The sequence below is a fragment of the Petaurus breviceps genome, unplaced genomic scaffold (genome assembly GCF_028583685.1).
Source record: "Petaurus breviceps papuanus isolate PSGF00001 unplaced genomic scaffold, PetGlider_PUasm1.0 90339, whole genome shotgun sequence".
Classification (NCBI taxonomy): Eukaryota; Metazoa; Chordata; class Mammalia; order Diprotodontia; family Petauridae; genus Petaurus; species Petaurus breviceps.
In genome coordinates this window covers 618,327-629,803 of record NW_027187223.1, presented here as the reverse complement: position 1 = coordinate 629,803, position 11,477 = coordinate 618,327, and the positions used below count along the sequence as shown (strand labels likewise).

Genomic DNA, 11,477 nt, shown 5'->3' with positions numbered 1-11,477 from the left:
ATCTTTTGTCATAACTTAGTGGGTAAGATCTGATGTGGGAAAGGGTAGAGGGGAAGAGAAGGCCACTCTGAACCTTTGGTACTTATTTGCATAAAAGATTTTCCCTCCTTGAAGAATATTTAGCTGCATCAACAGAAGTTTACATAGTTCCACTATCCTCTGCCTTGCTCAGACTCCAGATAGAGTAGAGGGCTCAGGTCTGGGTGCCACATTGTAGAGAGGGCACTGATAAACTGGAGAGTGTACAGAGGGGGACTGACTAGGATGGGGAAAGACCTTGAGTTAATGTCCCATGAGGATCAATTGAAGGAAATGGGGATATTTAACCTATAAAGAGAAGATTCAGAGGAGTCCCTAGGGTTGTCTTCCAGGATCTGAAGGGACTTTTCGTGGGAGAGAGATAAGGATTATTCTAAGCGCTGGCATTTAATATATGCTTATCAAATCAACTGAATTAGAGCAATAAAGGAAGTCACAAGAGTGCAAAGTTGGGTTCCATGTCAGGAAAATATCCAGAATAGCTTGGGCTGCCTCAGGAACTGGATGACCCCCTGTCATGAACGTTGTTGTAGGAATTTGTGTTTGATCAGTCAACAACAGGCATTAATTAAGTTCCTACTGCATGTTAGGCTTTGTGCTAAGTGATGGGGAAACAAAGAAAGAGAAAACAGTCTTCCCTCAAAACACTTACATTCTAATGGGGGAAGAAGATGAAAGGTAACCTTAGTGGAGATGGCCCCAGCAACCAGCGAGACAGGGAAAGGCCTCCTACAGAAAAAGGCACTGGAGCTCAGACTTTTTTTTTTTTAAGCAATCGGGGTTAAGTAACTTGCTCAAGGTTACACGGCCAGTTATTTCTGGGTGTGGTGCTAAGTATCTGAGCCCGGGATTCGATCCCAGGTCATCCTGGACTCTCGGGCCAGTGCTCTTACTCGCTGAGCCACCTGGCCGCCCCTAAGCAATTGGTGTTAAGTAACTTGCTCAGGGTTACACGGACAGGTGTTTCTGGGTGGGTGCTAAGTGTCAGAGCCCAGATTCGATCCCCAGGTCATCCCCACACTGGAGCCAGAGCTCTTACTCGCTGTGCTACCTGGCCACCCTGGAGCTCAGTCTTAAAGGAACCCAGGGATTCTATGAGCTGGAGGCTGGGAGGGAGAGAATGGATTCCAGGTGTGAGGAACAGGTATGGAGAGCAGCAAGGAGACCTCCATGACTGGAACAGAGAGTCCAAGTAGGGGAATATGAGAAGAATGAAAAAGCAAGGACCCAGATTGGGAACAGTTTAAAAATACTAAACAAAGAAGTTTATATTTTATCCCAGAGGTAATAGGGAGATCATTGGAGTGTACTAAGTTGAGAGAAGGACATAGTTAAGACCTATGCTTTAGGAAAATCTCTTTGGCAGCTGAATGGAGGATGGATTTGAAAGGGAGAGATAGGGAGGTCAATTAAGAGGCTACTGTAGTAGTCCAGGTGAGAGGCAAGGAGGGAGTGGAGAGAAGAGGTTGTAAATGAGAGATGATAAAAAGAAAGATATCACAAGACCTGGCAATTGATTGGCTATGTGGGGTAATTGGGAGAGAAGGGAGGATGATGCCAAGGTTGTGAGTCTGAAAGGCTAAGAGCATCCTCAAGAGTAAGAAGGAAGTTCAGAAGAGGTAATGGTTTGGGAAGAAAGAGAATGCATTCTATTCCAGACCTGCTGAGTTTGAGATACCTGTATCTCAAATTCCTGTATCTATGGACCTGTTGAGTTTGGGATTCCTAGGCTGGGCAGGATGGTTCCTGCGGTGCTTTTCTACTTTCCCTTATGTATGAAATTCCATTTCCTACCTCCATGACTTTATCCAGGCTGTTCTCCATACCTGAAATGTTTATCCTCCTCATCCCCAGTTCTTGGAATCCCTACTTCTATTCAAGTCTCCACTTAAGTACCATCTCCTGGTCCCTTTAGTTGTTCAGAATTCCTCCCACACCAAAATGTCCTTGTCTAGGCTTTATATTTAGTTATCTACATATAGAGTGTTCTACCTACCCTCCCCCTCCCCACAATGCAGTAGAATGTAAGCTCCTTGAAGGTGGGGACTGGGCCATTTTTCATTTTTTGTTTGTCTTTTTACCTCCAGCACATAGCAGTCATTTGTTGAAATGAAGTAGTTTCTGGGCTAGGTAGGACTTGGCTAGATACCCTCTGACCATGACAGTCTGGGTTTGGGTTTAGAATAAACAATAGGCCCAGAACTTTCTCCAGTTTCTCCTCCTCCCAATCCAAGATTAGAGGCCGAGAGGTGCTGATGGATATTTATACTTCCTGCTATTGTTCAAGTTCTCAAGCAAGTTGGGCCAGGCATGAAGCACCAAAAAATTACAGGGAAGGAAAATCATATAGACAGCTATAGTGGGCTCTGGGGTAGTCATTTTTTTATTTCTTCTGAGAATAACTCTTTTCATATTCTTTGGATAGTTTAGGGATTAATTTGGGAGTAGGGGGGTGGTAGAAAGGGAGCCACCATCAGCACAAAGTTTAAGTCGGAGGTTAGGTCGATGGTGACTTAAGGTAAACCCTAGATGAAAACCATATCTAAGCTTATAAAGCTGGTGGGGGAGAGAAGGAGAGATGAGAAAAATAAGATACAAGAAGGTGGGGTGACATCATGGAACGCCAGCTCTAGAGCAGGAAAAATGCTCAAATGCCATCTTGTCCCACCCCTTCATTTCACAGATGAGGAAATGGAGGCAGACAGATAAGTGATTTTAAAAAATGCTAGAGAAGATGGAGGAAAAAGGTAGGGACTTGCCTGAGCTCTCCAAAATTCCACTTGAAATAACTTTAAATAATGCCTAAAAACCAATTCTGGAGTGGCAGGACCCAAAAATTTCCAGCCCAAGATGGCATGAAAGGTCTGTTGCACTAGGATGTGAGAGAAGCACCAGTGTAGGCCAGGCTCCATTGAACCAGGAGTTGGCCTTGGGAGGGACTGAGTCAGCAGCATCAAACCACAGAGAATAAGGACGTCACACAACTGGTCAGGAGCTTAAAGGGGTTTCTTTGCTGGCACTGAAGCAGAACTCTGTTGCTTTGTGCATATTCAGATCTGGGTCCTAGTCCTGGGTGGCAGGACCAGGGTGAGGAGGAGCACTAGCACACCCTCTTCACAATTCAAGGGCAGAAAACAATGCTTGTGGTCACTCACAGATCAGAGCACAGGCCAGGAGAGGAGCAAACCCCTCTCCTTAGATCATACCACCTCGGAAGAATGGAAAACTTTTAGGTCACTAGAAGTATCTCTGAAAACAACTGCAAAAAACCCCTAGAGTTTGAGACAGTGTTCACTCAACCCCCAAAGCAGAGACCCACTTTAGCAAAGAGTTTAAAGTCAAGAAATAGGCTAGGAAAATGAGCAAACAGAAAAAATTCTGACCATAGAAAGTTATTATGGTGACAAGAAAGATCAAAACACACACTGAGAGGAAGACAACAAATTCAAAACTGCTACATCCAAAGCCTCAAAGAAAAATATGAATTGGTCTCATGCCATGGAAGAGCTTGAATCAAGTAAGAGAGGTAGAGGAAAACTTGGGAATAGAAATGAGAGTGATACAATAAAATCATGGAAAAAGAGTCAACAAGCTTGGTAAAGAAGGGACAAAAAATACTGAAGAAATAATACCTCAAAAAAACAGAAAAAGGACAAATGGTAAAAAAGGTACCAAAATTCAGTGAGAAGAATGCCTTGAAAATCAAGATCAGTCAACTGGAAAAATATACACAAAACTGAAGAGAAGAAAAGGGGGAAAGATACACAAAACCGAAAAGAACTCCTTAGAAAGTAAATTTGGCCAAAATGAAAAAAGGTACAAAAGCTCACTGTAAAAAAATCACTCCTTAAGAAGTAAAATTTGGCAAATAGAAGCTAATGACTTTATGAGAATGAAGAAACAATAAAACAAAAGCAAAAGAATGAAAAAAATAGAAAAATGTTAACTATATCATTGAAAAAACAACTGACCTGGAAAATAGATCTAAAAGTAATAATTTAAAAATTATTGAAGTTTAATTTTTAATAAGTATTTAATAAATTACATAAATGCAAAGATATAAAAGAGCCTAGACATCATCTTTCAAGAAATTATCAAGGAAAACTGCCCTCATATTCTAAAATCAGAGGGTAAAATAGAAATTGAAAGAATCCACTGTTCACCTCCCAAAAGAGATCCCCAAATGAAAGCTCCCAGGAACAATATAGCGAAATTCTAGAGCTCTCAGGTCATACAAAATATTGCAAGCAGTCCGAAAGAAATAATTCAAGTATTGTGGAGCCATGGTGAGAATAACACAAGATTTAGCAGCTTCTACATTAAAGGAGCAGAAAGCTTAGAATATGATATTGAGGAGGGCAAAGGTGCTAGTATTACAACAAAGAATTGTTTTGCTACCCAGCAAAATTGAGTATAATCTACCTTCGGCGGGGGGGGTATGGATATTCAATGAAATAGAGGACTTCCAAGCATTCCTGATGAAAAGACCAGAGCTGAATAGAAAATATGACTTTCAAATACAAGACTCAAGAGAAGCATCAAAAGGTAAACAGGAAAATGAAATTATAAGGGACTCAATATGCTTACACTTTATATTCCTACATGGGAAGATGATACTTGTAACTCATAAGAACTTTATTATCTAAAAAAAATGCTAGAGTATATAATTCAATGCAGACCTAAGCATCCCTTCTCTGACACCTACTGTGTAATCTTGGGCATATCACTTTCCCTCCTCTGACATTTTACAGTGCTATACACCTATGACCCAACCTGGTAAGTGGTGGGGGTTAAGCAATTCCATCTCTTCCAGCAATCTCATCTGGCCCAGATTGGTGAACTCTGTTTACAAACCAAGAACAGGGCCAGGAGGTCTGGGATCATTCAATTTTGATCTAGAACCAAGCTTGGTAGTCTTCTAGTCCCCTCCCTCATTTTTTTTTACATGTGAGATAGTGTGACCTAGTGACAACATTCTCTCAATGATGCTTCACTGTGACAGTGAGGGGACCCTGAGTCCTAGAAGGCCATCCCAAAGGAGCATAAGCTCTGGTTGGACCTACAAGTCTGGATCAATAGGCTTCAATAATGGTCTCTAGGACAGGCCCATTGCCTCCCAAGCCACAGACCAAGCTGTGGAAAGACCTCCCAGAAGCTAATCACATTATAAAGAGACTTCAACACAGAATTTTCAGAAAGGAAAAGCAGGACAACTAATTATAAAATAAAACATTCAGCTGGCCAAATGTATGCCAAAAACAAAATAATAACAACAACAAAATGACCCAGCAGTCTGTCGAGTAAGCAGGGTTGTTGTCAGTAAAATGTCTTCAACCTGCCCATACACCACTCAGTTATTTGTTTTCCATGCCCAAGGACAGTGGTTTCCAAACCTCATGGATTGATGCTCACTCTTTATACCCAAAAAACTGTCATCGCATGCACATGCTTTGCATAAAACAATCTGCATAAATCATTCTCTTAAACTGAATTTTATTCCAATAAAATTAAGAATTTTACAATTTTATCCCACAAAAAGTTAAATGCCCACTAAAAACAACATAATCACCACAAATATTTATTAATTGAAAAAATCCTTTACAATTTTCATATTTATGACTTACAAAAGTATGATGTCATGGACAAGAAAGTCCTGGATTCAAGTCCCTCTTCTGACACATACTGGCTGTGTGACCCTGAGCAAGTCACTTAACCTCTCAGGGATCCAGACAACTCTCTATGTTGCAGAAAGGTTGGAAACCTTCCTTAGTAGGGGAGTTTTCTCATCTAGCAGTTCTCTAGGCCTATGAAATCATAGGCCCAGTCTGGTCCCTCATCCCTACCCCTAATTTAGAAAAATAATACCATAATTCCAATTTTATTAACATGCTGGGTGGGCTTGGTTTTGGGCTCCATGTTTCTCCAAGTATGCCATCGTTGATGCCATTGACCCTCATGATTCTTCTTCCACCATGGCTTGCGGGCCAATATTTTGGCTCTACTAGCTGGAGCAGAAAGCCCCATTTCACACAAAGATGTCAATAACAATAGTAAGAGTCACATTGCTTTGCTTAGCTAGAACATAAGAGAATCCCCAAATTCAAATTCTTGCATTCAGTAATTGTGGTGTTTTGCTCATTGTCAGCTGAAACAAATCTCATTCTTGTCGCCTTTGATATGAATTTGGCTTTTGTTGATAAGAAGTGAATGTATTAATGCTGGATCTGAATTCCATGACATCCCATCATTCTGGTGACTGCCCTGTGCTAAATCCCCAGGAGTTTTCCTCCTGGGACCCCCACTTAAATCCTCTTTGGAAAACTCTATGCAAGGGTGTGACAGTTGGCAGCAACCAAAGAAGAACGGACCAACTAAGACGAAGTAGGAGCTGCCCGAGCCCCCAGCTGTCTCGAGCCTTCAGCTTGTCTTCTTCCAGCTGTCTAAAAAGCCTTAAGCTGGGCCATTTTCAGACCTATAGGCAAGGGTCATCTTCAGCCAATACATGAGGCCATATGTGGCATGGCTCACACCCTGGAGCCTTTCCTGATCTGCAATGTGCCTCCTTCCCTAACTACCTTAATCTCATTGGACTTACTGTTGTCATTCAGACATGTCTAACCTTTTGTGACCCCATTTGGGCAGAGATACTGGAGTGGTTTGCCATTTCCTCCTCCAGTTCATGTTACAGATGAGGAAACTGAGGCAAACAGGGTGAAGTGACTTGCCCAGAGTCACACAGCTAGGAAGTATCTGAAGCTAGATTTAAACTCAGGTCCTCCTGACTCCAGAGTGGACACACTATCCATTGTACCACCTAGGCACCCCTTAGATTTATTACATATATGTGTGTATGTATACATACATATATGTGTGTATGTATACATATATGTGTGTATATACATATATATATATATTGTGTATACACATTGCTGCCTCCCTCAGGAAATGCAGTGATTATGCCAGGTGCCAGGCCTGGTGCTGTGGGCACTGATTCAGAACCAGACTGTCACATCAGCTGGGTTTCCTGGAGAATGAGGTCTTATTGTGGGACTGTAATAGTTGCAGCATCATTAGCTCTGAACTCTAGAGCTGGAAGGAGCCTCAGAGGCCTTCAAGTCAACCTCTCATTTGACAGAGGGGGAAACTGAGGCCCAAAGGGGGAGGTGACTTCCAAGGTCACAAAATAAGAATCATACTTACTAAAGTGGTAGAACTGGGATTTGAACTCAGATCTTGACTCCAGCTCCTGTGTACCACACTGTCAGGATTAGAGGTCCTTGGGGAGCTGCCCTGTGGTGGCATGACTATCTTCTGTCCATGGGTTATTAGATGGCTGAGAGTTCTTTTCCCTACCCCACTCCTTCCTGGAGAGTTCGTAGTAAGAGAAAGGGAGGATGCAGGGACACTGTTTCTGAAACCAAAGCCTCAACCACTTCTTTGGGTATTTCCAAAGGTATAGGGGAAGGAGAGAGCCAGGAGGAGAAAAAGAAGGAAGAGGAGGAGGAGGAGGAAGAAGAGGAAGATGAGGAAGAGGAAGAAGAGGAGGAAGAAGAAGAGGAGGAGGAGGAAGAGGAAGAGGAGGAAGAGGAGAAGGAAGAAGAGGAGGAGGAGGAAGAAGAGGAAGATGAGGAAGAGGAAGAAGAGAAGGAAGAAGAAGAGGAGGAGGAAGAGGACGAAGAAGAGGAAGAGGAAGAAGAGGAGGAAGAGAAGGAGGAAGAGGAGAAGAAACAAAGAGAAAAGAGGACTGGAAGGCACTGGAGAGGAAAGAGCCAAGCAGCTGGCAAAGCAGGCCTGAAATACTTTTTAAAAATTAAATAAATAAATAGATAAACAAGTAAATAAATAAATAAAAGATAATCTAAAAAAAAAGAGTCGACACTCTCCATCTCCTTGCCTCCACAATGAGGACGACTTGGTGTCTCCTCAGCTCCCCTTGCCCAGTGAGGCCTTCAGAGAACACTAGGGCCCAGGCAGTCCAGCTTATGTCACTGAAGAGGAATAATGTGCCAGGTTGTCATACAAGCTCACACAGGTCTGAAGGGGGTCTCTCCCTAAGACACATGATCCAAGGAAGGTTCTCTGGCTACTCTGGGCATCAGCTGGAGGGTCTGTTCAAAGGGATGGCTAGCAAAACATTCATTCAGTCCTTTGATTACATACACCCCATGTGATCAGAGCATGGCAGATAGATTAAATCAAAGGGCCTGGGCTTTTGATGGAGTCTGGGTGGAACCTTAGCCTTGCCATAGGATAATACCTCTAGTCTTAGCATCGTCAGAGGCCAGCTATTCTGACAGATGGAAACTGAGATGCAGGGAAAGGGAGTGAGAGACACAAGATCACATATCAAATCCAAGATTGAAGGCTGGACCTAGAGGTCCAACCCCTCCTTTTACAGAGGAGGAAACTAAGGCCCAGGGAGGAGAAAGGAGTTGCCCAAGTCACACAAGCAGTAACAGAACCGAGATTTGAACCTGGGTCTCCCTGACTCCAAAGTCAGCCCTCATTCCACTAGTGGAAGGAGAGAAACAATGAAAGCTTCTTTATGATGGGTCAGTCTGAATGAGACTATGGGAGCCCCACACCCTCTAGCTTGACCCTTGACTTTGTTTTCCTTACCTGCAGGTTACATCAAATGGGGAACCGGCTGGGATCACCACTTGGTCCCCCAAGAAGCTCAGTTTGGGTTTCATCAGGGTCTCTTCATTATTAGCAAGACCTGGACCAAGACAAGGGGAGAATTGATTGTTATTATAAATCTTTACAAGATGGGTCAACATTTCATTGCAGAACCATGCATCATTTCAACAAAAAGGCCTCATAAATTTTTACTGACTGATTGGCGGAATTGTGCTCCTGGCTCCTGGGTCAGCCCTCTGGGGCCAAAGCTGTGGCCAGCTCGCGTGGTTCCTCCACAGGATTGCCCTGCAGATACTTGAAGACAGCTGCCATGCATGTACTCTTCACTGTTCCATCCCCCACCTCCAATCAAATCTTCTCTTCTCCAAGCTAAAAATACCAGGTTCACAGGCCCCTAGATCTAGAGCTGGAACAATTTACAAAAGCTAGCTCGGCCAAAATCCTAATTTTATAGAAGAGGAAACTGAGGCCCAGGGATGATGATGACTCATTTAACGCCACATATAGGATCATCAACCTCACAGGCCATCTAGTTGCCCCCTCCCTTATTTTATAGATAAGAAAATGAGGCTTGGGGACTTGCCCAAGGTCACACATGCTAGCAAGTGATGGATGTGGGATTTGAATTCAGACCCTCAGACTCCAAGCCCATTGATTTTTCCCCACACTGCATTTTTTAGTCCTGATTCTAGGTAAAGAGTCCACCTGGTTATGACCCTAGGGAAGTCACTTCATGTCCCTGAGGTTCAGTTTCCTAATCTGCAAAATGTGCAGCAGCCCCGGTAGAGTGGGTAACGCAAGGAAAGATCTTTGTAAACATCAAAGTGCTAGAGAAAAGTGGCCTTGTTGAAAGGAACTAAGAAAAAAAGCACCCACGCATTTGGCTCCCAGGGTGGGATGTCAAGTTGCCTATCATTTACATTTTATCTGCACCATCAAAGTGCAGAGCTGTTCTACAGGCCTTGATGCTTCCTGGTTCCAGCTCTTCATCAGAGCTCCCAGGACCCTCGGGTTAAGGGGCCCGTCTCTGGTGGAGGCTGGGTGACTCAAAAGAGAGACCCACCCATCCTTATGCCAGGCAGGGCCAGGCAAACCGGACTGAGCAGGGCCCACAATCTTGGCCCTGGGCCCATGACCCAGAAGCTGTCACCTATCCTTCCCCAACTGAGGAAAGCATTGAAGGCATCTCCTGCACCCCCCAGACCCTTCTTTTGAAGTCCTGGACCTTTCAATCCTCTTTGTGGTGCGAAAGAAGAGGGCCAGATTTAGAAGCAGAGCATTTGGGGATAAGTCTCACCTTGGCCGCTTACCTGCTGTGTGGCTGTGGGTGAATTACTTCAAGCCTTTGGAGACTGTAAATAAAGGGGCAACGAGTCACAGTATCTTAAAGGCGCCTTTCAGCTTGGATATTCTATATTCTTAAGCTCATCTTAGTCCTAATATGATATGATTTTATGGACACACACATATTTCCCCACAGTGCCAGAGTCTATAGGTATAATGATGCTATGTTCTAAGGAATTTCTTATGAGCCCTATGTTAGGGCTCTTTCCAAGTATTAGGACAAGATGTGAGTTACAAGTCCCAGAGGTCAGCCAGTCCAACCCATTCTCTCTTGCTCACTTCCCTATTTCTGTTGAGGACCCTGCCATCCTTCCCATCATCCAGGTTCTTCTAGTAAAGAAGCTAGCGAATAGTATGGTTTGAAGATACTGATCTTGAACTCCTGGGAGTGGTTTCTGCCTTTCACTCTCTGAGCTAGAGGTAGAAAGGAAGCACCATCAGCCCCAGGCAGGTATCTCCCAGACTGGAAGTATGAGGTCTATGTGGGAGATGATGAAATAATCACCCTGACCAGGGAAGCCTTCTTGAAAGATGTGGGCTTGAAGTTGACTTTGGAAGGATGGGTAGGGTTTGAAGGGATGGAGAGTATTTTTCCTGGATAATCAACATAGTCATGAGCATAATAACCACAAGGTAGATGGAATGCTGAACCAGACTTAGGAAGCCGAGTTCGAATCTTGCCTCAGACACTTACTAGTTGTGTTTGACTCTGGGCAAATCCCTCAACCCCTGCTTGCCTTGGTTCCCTCAACCAAAAAATGAGGATCATAAAAGCACTACCTAGGGGCGGCTAGGTGGTGCTGTAGTGAATAGAGCACCAGCCCTGGAGTCAGGAGGACCTGAGTTCAAATACGGCCTCAGACACTTAACACAAAAACTAGCTGCATGACCTTGGGCAAGTCACTTAACCCCAATTGCCCTCCAAAAAAGCAAAAAAATAAAATAAATAAAATCACTACCTCCCAGGGGTTTGAGGATCAAAGGAGATGATACTTGCAAAGTACTCCCCAAACCTTAAAATACTGTAGAAATATTAGCTATTATTGTTGCTGTTATTATTTAGCACTTTATGGTTTGCAAAGTACTTTACAAGTATTATCTCATTTGATCTTCACCAAAACCTTGGGAAGTAAGTGTTATTATGATCCCCATTTTACAATTCAGGAAACTGAGGCAAGTAGCGGTTAAGTGATTTGCCCAAGGCCTAGTGTCTAAGACAAGATTCAAACTTAAGTCTCCCTAATTCCAAATCCAGGGCTCTATCTATTATGCCACCTAGAGATCATACAGGAATAGTCTGAATTTGAACAGATTTGCCCTCTGACTCCCCCAAATCTTATTTTCTTTCCATTAGACCACACTGTCTCTCAATAAATAGATCCCACTAATATTCCCACATAAAAACGGGCAAAAATAATGGTCCCTAACCTTGAGGAGTTCACCTTTTAATGGGG

General features: G+C 43.4%; 1 protein-coding gene across 2 annotated transcripts in view; it reads right to left on the bottom strand.

The window, feature by feature from the left end:
• LOC138177215 (vascular endothelial growth factor receptor kdr-like) overlaps positions 1-11,477 on the bottom strand; it is a 202,793-nt gene that overhangs the window by 126,458 nt on the left and 64,858 nt on the right. For both annotated transcript variants that reach the window (XM_069108292.1, XM_069108293.1), the window contains exon 2: positions 8,659-8,758. In XM_069108292.1, the coding sequence (XP_068964393.1) occupies positions 8,659-8,758 (100 nt within the window). The remainder of the gene's footprint in view (positions 1-8,658; positions 8,759-11,477) is intronic.